The sequence below is a fragment of the Rhinatrema bivittatum genome, chromosome 1 (genome assembly GCF_901001135.1).
Source record: "Rhinatrema bivittatum chromosome 1, aRhiBiv1.1, whole genome shotgun sequence".
Lineage (NCBI taxonomy): Eukaryota > Metazoa > Chordata > Amphibia > Gymnophiona > Rhinatrematidae > Rhinatrema > Rhinatrema bivittatum.
The window spans coordinates 293,983,592-294,004,443 of NC_042615.1; the positions used below are offsets into that span (position 1 = coordinate 293,983,592).

General features: G+C 45.7%; 1 protein-coding gene across 2 annotated transcripts in view; it reads right to left on the minus strand.

The window, feature by feature from the left end:
• The window catches only part of COL25A1 (collagen type XXV alpha 1 chain), a 971,115-nt gene that overhangs the window by 194,930 nt on the left and 755,333 nt on the right, over positions 1-20,852 (minus strand). For both annotated transcript variants that reach the window (XM_029596536.1, XM_029596528.1), the window contains exons 14-15: positions 19,947-19,973; positions 17,265-17,309 (exon numbers count right to left, since the gene is read on the minus strand). In XM_029596536.1, the coding sequence (XP_029452396.1) occupies positions 17,265-17,309; positions 19,947-19,973 (72 nt within the window). The remainder of the gene's footprint in view (positions 1-17,264; positions 17,310-19,946; positions 19,974-20,852) is intronic.

The window sequence follows — 20,852 nt, forward strand, 5'->3', positions numbered from 1 at the left end:
TCCTGTTTGTGCTGTTTGAGATCTTTGTGAAGATCTACAAACCACTCCCATAGCTCAGAGCGGGAGGGCAGCTCAGCGATAGACGCCGGTCCCACATGATCTGGTTCCGTTTCGGAGGCCGCATTCTCGGCCTGGTGAGAGCTGGGCTCGCTAGCTCCTCGCTGTGTTTAAGGTAGGAAAACTGGGTAAGGTCTGGACTTTTTCGTTTGGATGCCATAATTAGCGTCTCCTTATCCCAGTCCTCAGGTTTTGGTCTCAGTTTAACGATAGATGCTGCTGATTCGGGCTGATTATTAAATGAAATGCCGGGAGCTCTCGCCTCAAGCCGCCATCTCCGCTGGTGACGTCAGTGCGCCCCCCCTGCTCATGAAAAGTGATTTAAGAAAGCTTGAAGAGTGGTCGAAGATTTAGCAGCTGGGATTCAATGCCAAAATGTTTAATCATGCATCTGGGATGTGGTAATCCAATAGAGATAGATGTATGTGATAGAGTGGGTGTTACGGTCCCGGGCCATGCCCCGGTCCCTCCACCTACCTCGGGGGCGGCCTGGGCCGTTTTGGGGCTTCCTCAGACCTGCAGGCCCTCCAGCGCGTCTCTCCCTCCTTGGGAGAGACGCAGACGGTCCGGCGCAGCTGGCCCCGCCCCCTGATGTGCGTGTACGGGGAGGAGCTCCTCTTAAAGGGGCCAGCACGGGAAAACCCTCTGTTCTGCTGTGGATGACGTCAGACGCCCTCAGGGTATAAGTACCCTGCATCTAGATCACTCCAGTGCCTTGCAACGAGGTTCCTCAGGTTCCTGATCTCGAGTTGCTGCGTTCTCCTGGATTGCTCTCTGTTCTTGACCTGGCTTGACTCCTGACTTGTTCTCCGTCTTTGTCCATTGGCTCTGGTATCTGCTTCTGACTTCTGGTTCCGACCCGGCTTCGTCCATGACTTCTCCTCTAGCTTCTGTCCCTGGCTTGGCTCGCTCTGACCTCTGGCTCCAACTCGGCTCCGTCCACGACTCCGTCTTCTGCCTCATCCTTGGCTTGGTTTCTCCTCCGACTCCCGGCTTCCGACTCAGCTTTCTTCCTGGTCTTCGCTGGCCCAGAAGATTCACCTAAGTCCCAGCAGCCTCCTGGGGGGGCTCCGGCTTCCAGGGTGAATCTCCAAAAGTCCCAGCGGCTGGACTCCTACGGGCTCCTCCTGGGGGAGTACCGGCTTCCAGGGTGAAGACTCGTCAGTCACCGGAGCCCAATGTCATCCGTCCTTTCAGCCTTTGCCGAGTCCTTGGTCGCATAGGACTCCACTGTGTCTCAGTGTCGTAGCCTTCTCTGAGCCCTCCGAGCCGCCTCCCAGTTGGGACGCTTGCCGTGGTCCTCCACAGCGCACCATCTTCTGTTCCAACCGGCCCAAGGGTCCACAATCGTAACAATGGGAGGGAAGACTGATGTGCATGGACCAAAAGAGGGAGCTTGGGTTCAGAGTATCTGGTGAGCTGAAGATGTCAAAGCAATGTGAGAAGGTGATGGCTAAAGCCAGGTGGAATAGGGGTGATATGATAGAGCTATTTAAATATTTCAAGTTTTCCATGCAGAATAGGCGGGCGTCTTTTCAAGGAAATGAGACTATAGAACAAGAAGTCATTGGATAAGAGTGAAAGGGGTTAGAATTAGCGAGGACAAGGAAATAGAAAAACTGATTATTTTTTTTTGCCTCGATCTTTACAGAGGAGAATGTTGAGAACATACCCACACCTGAAACATTCCTTAATGGCTGAGATTCTGAGCAACTAAAACAAATATCTGTGACCATTGAGGATATAATAGATTAGATTTTAAAACTAAAAAGTAGCAAATCACCAGGACTGGATGGCATCCACCCCAGAGTTCTAAAAGAACTTAAAGATGAAAATACTAACCTGTTACTATTAATCTGTTACCTTTCATTTAAAACAACCATGATTCCTGAATACTGGAAGGTGGCCAGTGTGATGCTGATTTTTAAAAAGGGTTCTGGCATAATCTGGGAGACTATAGATCAGTGAACCTGACATTGGTGCTTAGCAAAATGGTAGAAGCCGTTCTTAAAAACAAAATTGCTGGATATACCATAGATATAAACATGGCTCAATGGAGAAGAGTCAACATGCTTAATCTTTTAGAATTTTCTGGAAATGTGAATTAAACATGTAGATAAAGATGAGATGGTTGATTAAGTGTATTTTGATTTTCAGGAGGCATTTGATAAAGTCCCCCATGAGTGACTCCTCAGGAAATTAGAAAATCTTGGGATAGGAGGCAGTGTTCTATTTTGGCATCTTTAGTGAAACACATGATTTGCTGAAAGAGGTAATGGGGTTAGATCCACTTGGCAATAGTGATCATAACATGATCAAATTTGACTTGATCACTGGAAGGAGGGCACTAAGGAAATCTACTGTGATAGCATTTAACTTTCAAAAAGGAGATTATGATAAAATGAGAAAAATGGTTAGGAAAAAACCAAAAGGATCAGCTGCAAAGGTCAAGAATTAACATCAGGCATGGACGTTATTTAAAAATACCATCTTGGAAGCCCAGACCAGATGTATTCCACACCACTGTGCCCTCTAAGTTGTGTGCTGTGCCTGCACACAAAGATTTTGGACCCTGCACACACAACAAAACAGCGTGTGCACAAGCTCCTCTCCCGGTGACTGAAAAACAGAGAGAGAGATCCGTGTGGCTGCCAGTGGACCTCATCCTACCTCCAGCTGAAGAAATAAAAGGCCACACAACAAGGACCACCAGGAGCAGAGAATTGAGCCTGTCTCATCATTGGTGCTGGCCCTCCAGTAATAACAACTTGTAAAAGTAACTCTTTCTCTATGCTGATTTTGTGATGCACAAGATCAGCTTGGAGGAAGTACTAGCCCCCAAAATTTTTAATAACATGGAGGCCTGCACAAAGGAGGAATAGCAGAATTGGCTTCTGTAGCAGTAATCGGTTCCTCCCCAATAAGCACACAGTGGCAGTGACAACAGCAGCAGCAAAGGAGTGAGAGAGCCTCCGAGGTTGCTGGCAAAAGAAAGAGAAGGGAGCCTGCCTTGAGCGTATGTCTGTGAGAATAAATGGAAGCCTGCCTGGGGCAAGGGGTGCTGAGAATGAATGAGAGCCTGCCTAGGGGTCTGTGTGTTTCAGGGAACCAGTGAGAGTGAGTGCATGTGCCTGAGTGTGTGTATTTGAGGGAGACAGTGAGAGTGAGAGCTTGTGTGTATGAGGAAATCTGTGGGAGTAAGAGCCTATGTGTGCATGGTGGGAATGGCAGGGAGAGAGAGAGGGTCTGAGAGCCTATCTATAAGAGTGTGTATATGTCTGTGAGAGAGAAAGGATGTAGGGTATGGGTGTGTATGAGAGCATGTATGTGTTTGTGTGTTTGTATGTGAAAGTGTGTATGAGAGAGAATGTATGTGTGTGTGTGAGAGAGATAGAGAGGATCAATTTTATATGCCCTTCCAGCCCCCTAAGCCTCAACAATCGCAGGGTGACTGAAAATCAATAATTCTAGGTATGGATTTCCAGGGATTTTTTAATCCTTATTAGTTTTAATTACTGGGTGTTAGTTGATGTGTCTGCTGTTTTGAAATATTTTATTGGTACTTGTGACATTTAAAAAAATGTATTTGAATTTAATTAATGGATGTTATTCTGTCAGTAGTTTTGAAATATTTATTCTTTTATTAGTATGGTTTTACTATTATAATTGATGTTTTACTATTTTTTATTGCTTGTTTTATGAGGAATGATGATGTTTCTGTTTTTTCTATTGTTACACTATAGTCAGAGTCTGGCTTCTTGGCTTCAGTTTTTGTGTGCATATTGTTGGTTCTAATTTGTGATCCTTTATTCTGTATTTGGTGAGGGTCTGCCTCTGTTCTGTGCATCTGACCAAGATGGCAGATTCTGCTAGCGTGTAGTGTCTGGGTAGGGATCTATAGCAATCGGGTTTGTTTCATTTCCCTAGAAGGTGGTGTATTGGTATTTTGGGACCTAGAAAAATATTTACATTGCTGCTTTTTCACATATATTACATAATAAAATAGTAACTTTCAGGTGTGGGTATGTTCTCAACATTCTCCTCTGTAAAGATCGAGGCAAAAAAAATTAATCAGTTTTTCTATTTCCTTGTCCTCGCTAATTCTAACCCCTTTAACTCTTATCCAATGACTTCTTGTTCTATAGTCTCATTTCCTTGAAAAGATGCCCGCCTATTCTGCATGGAAAACTTGGAATATTTAAATAGCTCTATCATATCATCCCTATTCCACCTTTCCTCTAGGACATACATGTTTAGATCTTTAAGTCTGACCCCATATGATTTAGAACAAGGATCAATGACCATTTTACTAGCCACCTTTTGGACTGATTCCAACTGGTTTAAGTCCTTTTGAAGTTGTGGTCTCAAGAACTGTATACATTATTCCAAATGTGATCTCACCAGGATTTGTACAGGCATAATATAACCTCCTTTTTTCTGATGACTATTCCTTTCCCTATGTACCCAAGCATCCTTTTGTAATTTTGTCGTTGCTTTATCCACCTGTTCGGCCACCTTAGGACATACAATCACCCCAAGACCTGCTCTTCTGTCATGCTTAGAAGAATTTCTATAACATTACTCTAATGCAATGTGATGATGTTTCAGACAAACAGGGCCATTCTTTGGGTACTGAGAGATGGACATTCACTCAAGGTGCTGTAAGATGACGGGTACCTTGGGCACTCTACCATCACCCATTTGGCTGGTCAAACAGTGTATGGGCCAAGCAGCAGGGGTGATCTTAGGCTCTCAGTACATTATTATGTTGAGAAGGCTTAAGCCTCCCAAAGCCTGGTGGGCCAGGGTCGCCTCTATGCCCCTCCCCCCACCATGCATGCAGCGTGCAGATTGTGGCAAATTAATAGCATATCACTTCCGCTATCATGCCGGGCAATCTCACAATATGAGCCATGAGATTACGGGATCTCACAGTTCAAACTGTAAGGCTGGACCCTATGCAGCAGAAGAAGCTGATTTGCCATTAAGTGCCATTCCTTCCAGCCAAGAGGGCTGCAAAGAAGAGCTGAGGATTCAGCCATGGGGGAGGGGAGAGACTGAAATTATCAATAACAGGGGTACAGCACAGGAACCTCATTATATGGAGTGTTGGAAGCAGGGAGAGGGACCTGTACATGGGGTGATGATGGGAAGGACAGGGAAGCCTCTATGGCAGTGGTCCCCAGCCCTGTCCTGGGGGCCCACCAGCCAGTCGGGTTTTCAGGATATCCACAATGAATATGCATGAGAGTAAATTTGCATACACTGCCTCCATAACATGCACATTTTATCTCATGCATATTCACTGTAGATATCTTGAAAACCTGACTGGCTGGTGGGCCCCCAGGACAGGGATGGGGACCACTGCTCTATGGTATGGAGGTAGGGGGAGGTGAGACATACATGAGGTGATGGGAAACAAGGCAAAGGAGACCAACATAAGGTGGTGAGGGGCAGGGAAAGGGAGACTGTAAATGGAGTAGGAGACAGGGCAGTATGAGTGAGGGAGGAATCGAGATGGGCGCATTAAGTAAGAGAAAGGATCTAGGATAGTGGGATATGTCCCAGGATGGGAAAGGAGGGAAAGGGGGAGGGTTGACTGGGATTGGTGGAAAAGAGAGTGAGAGAAGACCACATTTCCAGCAGGGGACTGAAGTCTGGGCAGACCAAATAGGGAGGAAAAGGGGAGGGGGGGAATGAAGGAGAGAAAGAGAGAGGATATGAGGATGAGGGAGCTAAATAAGGGATTAGATAAGGGAGGGTGAAAAAGGAAAGTGGATGCAAGATGGCAGAAGAAAGGTAACAGAATCAGGGGTGAGAGTGTGTTACAAGGAATGAATCTGAGTTGGTGAGGAGATGAGAGGCAATAGATGAGGTCTGAAGTTAAGTACAGAAGATGGAAATGGGGGAACAGGAGACTGGAGAAGGAGTGAGAATTGGGGCAATAGGGAAGAGATGAGAGAGAGAGGGGTAAGCTAAGAAGGATGTAGAATTGAGAGTTAGAGTGCTGGGAGGTAGGCAAGATATGAAAATACAGAGATTGTGAGGACTGGTAAGGAGAATGGGGGTAAGAGATAGAAAGATAGAATGTGTAGAGGTGGAGAAGGGTGCAAAACAATAAAATATAGAGAAATGGCAAGGAGAGAGAGGTAAGAGATGGGTATAGGGGAGTTTGAAGGGGGTGGTTGGAGGGAAGGTCAGCTTGGGGGTGGAATGTAAGGGGTAAGGGAATCAGAAAGGGGACAGCAGTCGGAGGGTAAATACAATAGAGTCAGATATCTGAAGATTAGTGAAGGGGAGATAGAGGTCTGAGAAAGGTCAATGGAAGGGAGAATTAGGGAGGTGAAAAGCCATGGCAGCAAGTACTGAAGGGGGAGAAAGATGGGGTGAAATCTAGCTGAGTAAATAGGCAGAGAAATGAGATGAAAGGAAAGGAAAAGATCCATGTCAGAGGCACATATAGGGGACAAAATGAAGGAATCAAGAGGAGGGAGAAGAAACTGAAAATGGAAAGAAGAACCTGGAAAAGGAAAATGTAAATAAGGACAGTATTGAAAACAGAAAAAAAGACCAGAACCAATATGATTAAAAAAATAATAAAATGCCAAACAAAGGTAGAAAACATTTTATTTTAAATTTAGTGATTGGACTATTTCATCTTTGGGAAATGTGCATCTCTAATGTCTTTGTATTTTGCACAGTGCAGAAAGAAGTGCATTTCTGTTTTCCTTCCCTAGCACTGCACTGCACACAGAGTTTGCCTTCTTGGGATTTGCAGTTCAGTTTTTGTCTATATTTTTGTATTTCTAATTTGTGATTCCTTTTTGTACATTAGGTGAAGGTCTGTCTATGTTCTGCACGTGTGACAAAGGTGATGAATTTTACTAGTGTTTAATATCTGTGTAGGGATCTGTCGTAGTCCAACTTATTTTTAATTGGGTTTTGTGTTATTTCCAAAGTGCATAGTAGTGGAGAATTTGTGTTGCTTTTACTAAGTTGACTTCAGAATTTGTATAATATGTACACTGACAGAATGCCAGGAGGGAGAAGGAAAAGGGACAGGGAATGCCTGGAGGGGAAGGAGGTGGGAGAGAGAGCATGCCTGGAGATAGGGAGGGGAGGAGTGGGAAGGAGGATAGAGTACCTGGTGGAAAGGACTGTGGAAATAGAATGCCTGGAGAGAGGGGAGTGAGAAGGGATAAAAAATGCCTGAAGGAAAGAGGAAGAAGGAAGGAGGAATAACCAGAGGGAGGGATAGAATGCCTGGAATGAGGGAGGAAGGGAGGGAGATGAGAATGTCTGGAGGAAGGTGAGGTGGCGAGGGAGGGAAAGAATGCCTAAAAGGAGGAGAGAAAGCACCAAGAGGGAGAAAGGAGAAAGTACACAGAGAGAGGGGAAGGAGGAGGAAAAGTGCCTGGAGGGAGAGACAGAGAATGGATGGAGTGGGGAAGAAGGAGAGATATCATTTCTGTAGGGGGGAAGAATGTTGAGAGGGAGTGATAAAGGAGAGATGATGGAGAGAGGGACTGAATGTCTGGAGTAGAGAATGCCAGGTGGGAGGAGAGAATTCCTGGAGGAAAGAAGAAAGGAGAAAGAATAGATGAAGGATAGGTGGAAGGGGGAAGATGCTTGGAGAAAGGGGGAAGAATACCTGGAGAGAGGGAACAGAAGAGGGGAAGAATGTCTTGAGGGAGAGAAGGGAAAGAGTAGATTCAGAGATAGAGGGGAGAATAGGGAAAATGTCTGAAGGGAAGAAGGGATATATAGAAGGGTGTGGGGGCATCATTGAAATTATTAATTCAGGGTGCCATTTGACTTAGAGCCAGCCCTGCAGACAAATCCACCAAGGTGCTGCAGCAAATGACATGGTGCTTTGTGTGAAACATTGAATCGTGTCATCACCCTGACATGAGTCGGAGCCAGAGCAACTTGGCAAGTAGGATCTAATGTATAGATGGAGAGGCCAAGCATAACTACAGGCAGAAAGAGTAACAGAGTCCCATGATGCAAAGATATGAGGAAACAGACATCAAACTTTTTAAATCAGAACAAAGGTGCAGATACATTTCACTGTCTATGCATCTGAGCTTACGATCCCTTGGTTGAGTACACAGAAAAAGAAAGAGTCAGTTTTCTAAAGGTCTGATTCATATCTGGAAAAGTGAGCTGTTGCATTTGTAATAAAAGAGAGTATTCTGTTCTCTCTCACAACATGGACACTGCAAAATTTCAAATGCCCTTTACATTTGTGGCATACAGAGGAAACCATTGAGAGAAAATTGGAAGTCAAACACTTTAAAGGACAATGCTAAAGATGATACAAAAATAAGAAGTATAATTTTTACAATCTACCATGTTGAGCATGAAAAGCAATATTTTAATAAACCTAATACTATGGCACGAATGAAATCTAAGCAGGCACTGGAACAAAAGAATGTCATCAGTGGGAAGAGAATCACAGATGGAAAACTGCTGTGAGGAGGCAATAGCATGGTATATGTCAAGGAAATCTGAAGATTGCCCTGTTATGCATGATCTGTGTTAATAGATTCTCAAGCAGAGAAGGAACAGACAGCCTTATTAGATTTAGGAGGTAATTTTCAAAGAAGCATGTAGGGGTTGCTCATGCAGAATTAGCATATACGTGCATAAGAAGCATGTACACAGATACAGAAGATCCTATTTTATAAACCTTGATTATGCATGCGCTTGTAATGTCAGGCATAAATGATTAAAAATAAAAAACGGGGTAGTTTAGGGGCTTTCTGAGGTGGGAGTTGAAGGTATGCACACAAGTTACACATTACCCCTGTTTTATTGTAACTTTTTTGCAACTTTGTTTATGTTAAGGTTAATGTTTTATCACACTGTTCCTTGTAAACCGATTTGATATGATATTCTTCATGAAGGTCGGGCTAAAAAAAGTATAAATAAATCAATAAATAAATAAAGAAAAATTTTGCACACATTACCAAATATGTCCATACACTTTTACTCCAGTTCATTGGCTCATACAAGTGAAATCAGACTTGTGTTTTGACTGTATTTTTTGGGTGGGAAGTTTGGGAGATGTAGGAAGGGTTCAGGGTGAAATGCTGGAGGACCTAGGTGAACTGGTGGAGGTTTTGGCAAACTGATGATTCCAAGTATACGCACAAATATATATTTTCAGTAGCGGAGTAAACACATGCTTTATAAAATACCCGACTCCACATTTCATTCTGGGTTATTATATGCACATTGTTATAATTATTAGGGATATGAATCGTTTTTTGACGATTTAAAAAAATCGTCAGATATTTTTTAAATCGTCAAAAATCGTTAGAGTCGCGATACAATAGAAATTCCCCCGATTTATCGTGAAAAATCGTAAATCGGGGGAGGGGGGAGGGCGGGAAAACCGGCACACCAAAACCAGCCCTAAACCCACCCCGACCCTTTAAAACAAATCCCCCACCCTCCCGAACCCCCCCAAAATGTTTTAAATTACCTGGTGGTCCAGTGAGGGGGGTCCCGGCTTGATCTCCCGCTCTCGGGCCATCGGTGCCATTTTGGCTGCCACTAATATAAATGGCGCCATTGGCCCGATAAAAAAAACCCACCCCGACCCTTTAAAATTACCCCCTTAGCCTCCCCCACTCTCCCCGACCCCCCAAAAAACTTTTTACACATACCTGTGGTCCAGGGGGGCTGCGGGAGCGATGGCCCTTTGCCCTTACCATGTGACAGGGCAAAGGTAGCGCCGGCACCATTTTGAATACATTATAAATACGGCCTGAGTGCAGATCGCTCCCGGACCCCCGCTGGACCCCCAGGGACTTTTGGCCAGCTTGGGTCAGCCCCTGTGACATAGTGAGGGCAAAGGTAGCGCCGGCGCCATTTTGAATACTGGCAATACGGCCCGAGTGCAGGAGGTCACTCCCGGACCCCCACTGGACTTTTGGCAAGTCTTGTGGGGGGTCAGGAGGCCCCCCCAAGCTGGCCAAAAGTCCCTGGGGGTCCAGCGGGGGTCCGGGAGCGACTGCTGCACTCAGGCCGTATTTATAATATATTCAAAATGGCGCCGGTGCTACCTTTGCCCTGTCGCATGGTAAGGGCAAAGGGCCATCGGCGCCATTTTTTTAGCGCAGCTGATGGCCTGAGAACAGGAGATCGCTCCCGCGGCCCCCCTGGACCACTAGGTATGTGTAAAAGGTTTTTTGGGGGGTCGGGAGAGTGGGGGAGGCTAAGGGGGTAATTTTAAAGGGTCGGGGTGGGATTTTTTTTTATCGGCGCGGGCCTCACTAAAAAAAATTAGTGATGTGAATTGGAATCGGAACCGATCCCAATTCACATGTCTAACGATCAGATTTCCACCCCCCCCCCCCCAGCCGAACCTGATTGTTAAAACGATCGGGCACACGATTCAAATCCCTAATAATTATTATGCATGTAGAAGATATGTGCATAATTTTATAAAATGGGAAGAGAAAGTATGTGTATTCCCGCATTACAAAATATACATGTGCACTGAAACATATACGCATAATTTTGGGACATAAATATGCGGTATTTTATAAACTAGCATAAATCTCCACAGGCCCACGAAAGCAAATGATGTAACCCCAGACAGTTTTAAAAGCTAGGCTCCCTATGTTTTCAGTCTTTCAAAAACAAGATCATAGTTACAGGCAGACAGGATTTGGATAGGCCCTAATCCTCACTCATTTATCAGGCATACTGGAAGATTTGTATTCACTTCCTAAGATTCTCAGTTGGAGTATGCAAATAACCAGGCAGCCCAGACACCCGTGGTTGTATCCCACTCTCACCCATCCGGGCCAGACACCCAATGTTACACGCATACACAAGGAAAACATGATACATAAATGGGATGCAAATTTCCGCTGCCGTTTATTAGAGTACCCTAACAGGGGAGTCTAATTAAGACACTGAGTCCAGTAACCACTGTCTAATCTCAACCGCAGGGCAGGTGTCAATATCTCTGTTTCATTCCACCCAAGGAGAAACGAGAGGGGGTAGCTCGCTCACTGCGAGCCCCTGACCGGTGGTGGAGCACCATCACCACAGGGGCCCAGGCAGGCCGCCGTGCAGCAGGCCCCACTAGAGCTCCTCGCAAATGATCCTGGCCGTTGATTCGTCAAGGCCCCATCCCAGGCCTGACCATCATCCATGGCCAGGCGCTGAGTGGTGGACCCAAAGCCACTCTCTTCCTTATCAGCACCTCCCTGCTTCGTTTTACAGCCTCTAGAGCTACAATAGTCTCAGTCGCCCCCGCCACAAAGATCCCATCCTGCGTGGGCTAGGAAGTACCCTTCCGCCAACACAGAACGGGTTCCCCCCATACCAAACGGCTACAGCTCCCACATTAAACCAACACACACCCTCACTGCCAGGCTTGCAGAAACAAGTCATTTCCCATATTTGACAAAAGCAATTTTCCAGAGCATACAATTCTGCACAATGACCATCAACCTGCACATGCCTCAGATGATATCCGCCTAAGCGTTGAGTGGCCATGGTTATCTGCTGATTGGATTTGGCACAGTATCTTCCTTTCATCCAGTGCCCAACATTTTCTGCCTGGGTGTAATTTCAGACCAGCAGATTTGAAGATGGCTATGCAAAGACAATGTGGCTCAAGTCATCCCTGATAGCGCTACGCAGCATGAGGCCAACACTGCTTCCAAGATTATAGCTGCTAAAGTGTATACCTAAAGAGCCCACGTGGAACTGAGGGGATCTCGCTCCCTGTGAGCCCTCAGACAGGCGTCCTGACCGCTATCACCGGAGTGATCCTAGGCAGGCTGCCCACTGGAGTGGTCCTGGGCAGGCCGCCCCACCGCAAGCCCCCACCGGAGCCCATCTCCAACATGACTAGCCATCAATCCATCAAGGCCCAATCCCTGGGCCTGATGTTCATCATTCATGGGAGTCTGGCAGTGACAGCACCAGAGGCGGCTCCGATGTGGGATGAGAGAGTGCTGAACCATCCACTCTGAAGCCCTGCCTTCGTCAAGGTTTGCTGGAAGACTGAACAACCACCCCCTTCTGGGCATAAAGTCAACCATAGCATCACGGCCACCCCTTTTTTGGGCATGAGGTTATGCACAGGGTCATGGCCGTGGCTGGACATTTTTGTACCTTTAACAGCTGTAACCAGGGGGCAAGGCCAATAGGTGTTGTTTTCTCAGACTCCTTCTGCCCAGAGGGATTTCACCAATTCTCTTCCCCCAAGCAAGATTGAGGGTTTTGCTCCTGCGAGCCCCCCTACAGGTGTCATGGCTGCCTTCGCCAAAGGGGTCCTGGGCAGGCTGCAATGCAGCAGGCTTCTCCAGAGCCCTTTGCAGACATGTCCAGCCATCAATACGTCAAGGCCCAATCCCCGGACCTGACATTAGCGCTCATGGCCTGAACACCGAAGGGTGGCCCCAAGGCCACTCGACATTGTCTATTGATGACAGTACTTGATCAGTCCAGGACTATCTCGAATCTAAGCACAGCATGTCGTTCAAGATGCTGACATCCTCTCACAGCAAGCCTCCAAAGAATGCAAGCATGAAGGCAACCCTGAAACGCTTAGTCTTAAACTCATCCACTGCTACCACGGGCAAGATGAACCAAAGCAGTATCAAGAGGTTGTGGGTCAGGACATGCCCAGGAGGCAACAGCAGGTCATCATTCAGCGGTCTCCGTTTGTCGTACTGAGGTAAGAACTCCCTGGTAACCCCCTTGACAGTGAGACATTGCTCTGAGCAGCTCATTTCCAGCTTCAAAATAATGTCAGAGCAGCCAGGTGCAAACAAACCAGCCATTCCTAATGAGGAATGTCTTCACCCTGTTGCTATTGCGAATGGAAGTGTTCCATGTGGATGGAGCAAACAATCCTCGCAGCATCTCACGCACCTTCTGGTTCCACGGGACTAAAGGTGTACTGCTACCCACTCTCCGCCCAAGCGGGATTTCTCAGGTTCCCCCACCCCAGCAGGGTTGAGGGTCTCGCTCCCCATGAGTGACCCTACAAGCATCACAACTGCCTTCACCAGAGGGATCCTGGGTAGGCCGCTACGTGGCAGGTCCCTCCAGAGCCCCTCATAGACCTGTCTGGCCATCGATCCATCAAGACCCAATTCCCGTGCCTGACATTATCTTGGATTACCTCCACCCAAGCAGGATTCCTCCGATTCCTCCTCGGATTGCCACATAAAGCCTCACCAGGACAACGTTGACATCCCATGGGGTTGCCGGCGGGCAAAGCGGGGGCTTCAGTTGAACCAGGCCTTGCATGAAACACCGCCCAGTGGTTGGACTGAAATGGGTGCCCCAGCAAATCCCTGGTAGTAGGCGCTGAGGTGTACTTGAAGAACCGAGTTGGTTTGGAGGCCAGACTCGGACAGGTACACAGATAATCCAGCAGGCGGGGTAGCGGGCAGAAGAAAGGTCCAGTCTGTGGCCCCCGCACCAGGTGGAGAAATGCTTCCACTTTGAGCTGTAAGATCACCGAGTTGCAGGTTTCTGGGATTCAATCAAGACCCTGAAAACACCATCCAAGAGCTGTAAGATCATGCGCTCAACATCCACGCCATGAAGGCCAGGGCCCATAGGTTCGGGTGGTGCAGGGTGCCCTGGTTCTGCGATAGGAGGTCGGGAGCCATCCCCAGTGGAACTGGGGAGCTCATGGACAGGTCCTGGAGCAGAGAAAACCACACTTGCCTTGGCCAGGAGGGTGCCACCAGGATCATGGTCTCTCCGTCCTCTTGTAGCTTCATCAGAGTCCTCGAGAGAAGTGGAACAGGGGGGTATGCGTACATGAGACCTTGTCCCCAGTGAAGGGAGAATGCGTCGCAGGCCGGATGGTCCTTCCCCAGAATCGGGGAGCAGAACATGCTCACCTTGTCATTGAGGGCAGAGGTGAACAGGTCCATGGTCAGCATGCCCCAGCGATGGAATAGTCTGTTGCCACCGCCGGGTTCAGGGATGACTCGTGTGGCTGGAAGGATCGGCTGAGGCAGTCCGCCAGTATATTCAGGTGGCCCGGCAGGTAGGTGGCCAGTAAATACATCCCCTTGGAGAGGGCCCAATCCCAAACCTGTATTGCTTCCTGGCAGAGGGGGAAGGAGCCCATGCCGCCCTGCTTGTTGATGTACCACATTGCCACCTGGTTATCCATTCTGGTGAGGACAACCTTGGAGGACAGCCTGTCCTGGAAGGCGCACAAGGTGTACCAGATCGCCTGCACTCCAGGACATTTATCTGGCAGTGGGACTTGGCCGCAGTCCAAAGGCCCTGGTTATGCAGGCCTTCCATATGGGCCTGCCCACCCCTGAGGTGAGGCATTGGTGTTGAGAGTCATCTGGGGTGGCGCGGGCTGGAATGGGCGTCTGATTTACAGATTGGACAGGGCCTCTCACCAGGTCAAGAAGAGATGAAGAGCACCTCCAGATTCTGGGATGTCTGCCGCCACTGGAACTGGAAGGCCCACTGTGGGTCACTCATGGAGAGGCGGGTCAAGAGAGTCACGTGGACCGAGGCCACCAAGAGGCCCGGCAGGCAGAGCAGCACATGGGTTGATACCTTCTTTTTGTTGCAAACGAGGGTAGCCAGCGAGGAGAGAGTGACTGCTTGATCCCTGGGCAGAAAAGCTTTTGCTTGTGCCGTATCCAACCTGGCGCCGATAAAGTCCAGTTGTGGAGACGGATTGAGATGTGTCTTGGGGAAGTTGATAACGAATCCCAAGGTCTGTAAGGTCTGAACCGTCAAGACAAGAGCATTCACGACCCCGGAGTGTGATTCGCTCCGGATCAGCCAATCGTCCAGGTATGGAAAGATGTGGACCGAGAGTCGCCTGAGGTAGGCAGCCACCACCGCCAAGCATTTCGTGCAAACGTGTGGGGCTGAAGCTAGCCCAAAGGGCAGCACTTTGTACTGAAAATGTGCCGTCCCCACCAGAAAGTGGTTGGGGACAATTGCAATATAGGGGTAAGCCTCCTTTAAGTTGAGGGAGCAGAGCCAGTCTCCTCTTTGGAGGAGCGGGATCAGCATGCCCAGAGAGACCATTGTGAACTTTTCTCTTACGAGAAAACGGTTTAACGCCCTGAGGTTGAGGATGGGGCATAAGCTGCCATTCCTCTTCAGAATGAGGAAGTACCTTGAGTAGAAACCATGGTCCCACTGCTCATGGGAACCGGTTCTACTGCGTCTGCCACTAGAAGGGCGGAATGTTTAGGAACCTCTATGGCAAGGGATTCTTAAAACTTCAAGTGGGGCTAATTAAGTCTATAGAAAAAATGGAATGCCTCAAAATGCTTTTGAAAAAGATTCAAAACATTTTCCAAAGTATGGCTCTTCACCCAGACCTTCCAATTCAGAAACCTCCAGTCCACTGAGCTAACCCACATGAACCACTTGACTGCCTATCTTGAAGGCCATAAGTTGCACACCATTGCATTCTTACCGCTATGCCAAATGTGAAGAAACCAAATGTGAATTTGATACTGACGGTACAGTAATTCAAATAGTATTGTCTGTATTTAAATTTAAATTTGTTGTAATCCACCTTGGGGCCATTCTTGGTAAAAAAAAAACAACAAAAAAAACATAATATCAAATGTCTATGAATAAATAAAAGAGCTGTGGGATCACCATTAATTAAGCATGGATGAAATAGTTTAGATTAAATCCATTAAAGGTATTGTGGTGAGGGGGCTGCGAGTTTGGATAAAAATAAATAGAACAGTTACAGATAAATATGTCTTTCATAATGGGAAAAAGAGAGCTTTATGATACTTTTCTGCATTGAAATCTATAACATCTCTGTGCATTGTAGGATAAATGCATAATAAATGTGAGGAATGTGATGAACCAGTCAGGGCTGCATGAAATATTCATCCAATATTTCAGAGGGACCACATTTGGCTTAAAAAGTAGACAACTGGAGAGTCACATACACAGACTGAGATACAGAAAAGTATCTAGGGGCTGGCCTGAGAGCCCAGTGGCACCACTGTATCATGCTGAATCATGCTGTCTTGTGGGAAATCTGGGTGAGATACCTGAACCTGGCATCTGTTCCTCAAGCATGGGGATGCTGCACCAGCTGTATTCACAGCTTGCATCAGGAAGTAGCCTCAGGCACGATTTAACAGCAGCATTTATTGACCAGACTCAGGGCACACACATAATAGATTATGCAGGAAGGCAAGGAAGAGGGTTTAAAAATGAGTTGGGGTTGGCTGTGATTGAGCTGGACCCTCATAAGAGCTGGAAAAATGGCTGGCCACGCTACCTCTCCCACCAAAAAAAAAAAAAAAGAGTAGAGTACTGTTAAGTCTTTCTGACTTTTGGACTGATATTTTGAGTAAATAACTTGTGGCAGGCTAAAATTGAGCCAATGTTGATCTCAGACTCTTTGAGTCAAATTTTGGAAGATTTGTACCAGATCAGAAGAAGTTCACACATACCTAGCATGAATGAAAGCACTTCAATGGCTGCTGCTGCTCCTGTGATCCTTTGATAAAATAGTGTCATGGGGAGTAGACAGCTACAATCCCATCAACAGCCTTGAATGAAAGCAAATACTGTCCCTTTTTTAAAGGACTGTCTTCTTAATTTATTGAGTAAAAAGAAATTTTGTAGGCAATTAGCGATAATTGATGGGGAAGGCTAATGATCCATTCCTCAGCTGGGTGCAAGTCTTTTGTGCTGCCAAGACCTTAGTTAATTTGCTCTTATCAACTCTGACTCTCCGATAATGTGACACAATCTTAAATTTAGATCAGATAAGAGGCATATATAAAATCACGTGCTAGTGTTGACACTTAAATTATTTTTTATCATACTGGTTTACATGTTATTAAATGCATGATACTGGAAACAAAGATCCCATATTTTCTTCTGGGGGATGAGGTTTAGCTCTGGTTCCACCATGTCTTTGGCATGGTGACCTACAATAGACCATATCTGGAATAGTGAATTTCCTCTGACTAACCTATGAGGACAATTATTCAGCAAGCTGGTTAGTGTTGGAGCTCCATGGAATCATCTGCTCCAATTTGGGGCCCAATAAGTAACATTCAAAAGACTCTCTAAGCAGTTTCATGGGACATGAGACCTAAATTTAAGTCCCCTCTACTGTAATGCGGCGCACTGACACTTCACCTCTGAACTGGAACCTTAGTTTCTTTATTGTTGATTAGTACTTTATGTACCTTTGTTCCCACATCACCTTTGGGCCCGCTCTCTCCAAAATCTCCCTGTAAAAAAAAAAAAAAAAAAAGATGATTCTCAAGTGCCTTCAAAAAATGATAAAAACATTATCAATTCAACAAAATTCAGCTGCCATTTGATGAAAAGTTGCAAACAGTTAACGAGGTCAATGTGGGTCAGTGCTACAGTAAGAATGAAAGAGTTCCAGCATGAGATGAGCTTTTTGAGGTATGTCTCAAGGAAACAACAGGAAAAGGTCAGTATTTTTCATATAGAGTATCTATTTTATATTGGCCAGTGCTTGGCTTGCCCCCAGTTTTGTCTTCTGTTTAGTTTACAAACTGTTAGAAGAGGAACGACAAAGGCAACAGAATCTTTCCTATGGCAATACGAGACAATTTTCCAAAGAAGTCTTTTGGAAAATTGATGCAGAATGCCACAGGGTCAGTTCCATTTTTCTCTGTGACTCTGCTGTAGGTAGTTTGAAAGTATACTAACGGTGGAAGCAATAGCACATGTGGGACACACCAGAACAACAAAACAATTCTTTAAAAAAAAAAAATATTGTCCTTTCCTGGCTAGTCCCTGGTCTAAAGCCTGTGCTCAATCTAAGAAGCCTGTTAAAACCCGAATTTGGCAAGTAACACATTGCTGCATTATCTTGACTGAGTAAAATAGGAAGACAGAAGCTTTATCACATGTGAGCCAATAAGCAAAATGCTGAAGACATCTCAAGTCAGCATTTAAAGTGATAAAATGCATATTTTTCCACCAAGAAACAAAGAACAGTGAATTCTTCTGATATGCAAACTGTGAAAGAAATTAAATTGGTAATCATAGAGAAATTACATTTATTTTGTCATTGGCAGAAATCAGTTAAAAAGTTGCAATTTAATTTTAAGGCAAGAAAATGAAATTCATTGCATGCTACAAAATCTCAGTACTGTGGGTCATCCAGTAAGCATAGTGACTGCTAGCAACATTTTTGAGTTGATAGTCATCGTGACTTGATCACTGCTTCCTCTTCTTCCTTTACTCACAAACATAGTTGTGTGGGTGTACATGCATCACATGTAAGTGTGTACATTTATCTTTATGGTGATATTATTTTGATTCCCATGAAGCACAGATGCTCTGTCTAACTAGGTCAGGGTCATTGACTAATTTCACTAAAAATATCCACCAACCTAGGAAGATAACAGGAGACCCATCCATGAAATAATTATTAACAGCACATAGAAAGAATACCGGATCACGCGACTCATTACCGTCAGAGGAGGACCGAGGGGTCTCCAGCACCCGGGAGCCTCTGTGTTTTAAGGCAAGAAAATGAAATTCATTGCATGCTACAAAATCTCAGTACTGTGGGTCATCCAGTAAGCACAGTGACTGCTATCAACATTTTTGTGTGGTCCTGCATTTCAAAAAAATGTATCTTAATTCATATAAAATCTTATAAAGATGTTAATAGAACCAGTTCCTACATAGGTGTTTTGTCAGACTTCACCTAAATTGTCTACAGTATGGACAATGTGCAGAAATATTTACATTAACACATCTTGTGCAAGGTTCGTCTTTTACAATAAGAAGTGCTCTTGCAAGACTTTAGAATTTATAGGGTATATAGAGTTGTATATCACAGCTTAGCTTTTTTTTTTTTTCATTCTGTTAACAGCTTTGTTAAATATTTCCCATGCTTATACACGAGGACAATGTCAACGTGATTGACCCTGTTTCATAGTAATTTACCCACATGAATTGGCTGTGAAGAATGCCCTCCCTCAATCCGGCTAAAAGTCTGCACTCAGGGGAGGGTACCCAAGCCTACACAGGCTCTTATCTTTACAAAGTCCAGGCACACAGTAAGCAGCTACAAAAGTCCGCAGGAGTCTTTGCACCTGCTGAAAGTCTCAGAGGGAAAGTGCACTAGGAAACCTGGCACCAAGCCCACGGGTGCAAAAAGCGGAATTTGTCTTGGAACAGCCCATGGTGAACAGCTTGGAAACTGCTCACCGAGAGGAGCAAGCTTTCTCTGGTCATTCGCTTTCCTCGTGTTCAACATACACTATTCATGTATGATCATGAGACCCGCCCCCTCATGACGTCATTACCATCGGACCGTTAAGCCCGCCTCAACACCAGGCGTCGCGTGTGGGAAGCCAGTTAACATCGAGGGGCACCCTGCAGCGCTTCTCACCCCACAGCCATGAGAAGAGAAATGAAAGAAACAGCTTAATTTTCATCAGGAACTGGGAAGAAGCAGCGATGTGAGTGCTGCGATCATGAGACCCACCCCCTCATGACGTCATTACCATCGGACCGTTAAGCCCGCCTCAACACCAGGCGTCGCGCGCCGAAGGGGCGCAACAAAGGGGCACTCCCCCTTTGTGCACCCCTTCGTGCAACCCTTTGTGCCACCTTTTCATTTTTTAACTTCTATGTTTCTTCCTCTTTTGTTTACCTTTCTCCATGTTTTTCTTAGTTGTTATCCCTTGTTAATTTCTTTGCTATTAATGTTCAATGTATTAGACAAAGGAAACATTTTCCCTGCATCTTCTGTTTTAATGTAAACCGGTATGATTTGTATATTATACAAGAATGTTGGTATATAAAAATTAAAAATAAATAAATAAATAAATACACTACAAACTTTGCTTCAAGACAGGAAACGAGAATCAGCTTACCTTTTCCCCAGGTTCTCCAGGATCACCCTGATCAAATGAGAATGAGCAAAGATATTTTATTGTCACCTCGCGTAATGCTAGAGGAAAGTGCCATGATAGCATGCGTGGAGCACAAGATGCAGCAGGTACACTTCATTTACAATGACAGACATTGTAGGAGAAGGAGGCATATCACAGTTTGTAGCTTTAGAGAAAGGGGAAATAATTTGGTATGCTGTCCAACTAACCACTAGTAAGGATTTCTCACTCCAGGTCTGTTAACCTACACTTTGAGATCCACGTAAGTGTGTATCTGGCTCAGGAAGATTCTGCAGTGGTGGGGCCCTCAGGTCCTCATTGACAGTGACCCTGGCCCTTCAACGTATGCCTCTGACTACTCTTCGCTATATCTGAAAATGAAACTTTGGCTCCATATGTGGTGACAGTATGCAGATATATCATTTAGAAAAGAAAGGAAGTTCATTCAAATGAGCACGAAAGAAACCTAACAGTGAAAGGAAAAGAGGCCTACAGAATCAAAAGAGAGGACAGTGCTGCCTGCACCAAAGGCACTGTACCCGAGTAACATGCACCAAGACAAAAACTGGTGGGTGTTAAAGGTCATTCACTGCATATAACCTAGCAAGGAATTTATTTCTGACCTTTGGAAGTTCTTCCCAATGCAGGGTTTTACCTGAGAATTTCTTTTTCACACCTGATATTCATCATCACTTAACTGGTTAAGTTTGGACTCAGCTGGCTAAGTGGCACTGTTTGAATATTCTGTCTAAAACGTTAGCCAGATAAGTAAGGAGTGGGACGGGGGCGTTTCAGGGCTGAGATACTTGTCTGGCTAATGCTGATAGTCAGTGTCATCTGGCCCCGCTGCTGAATATCTTCCCCAAGCTAATCAGATAAGTTTATCTG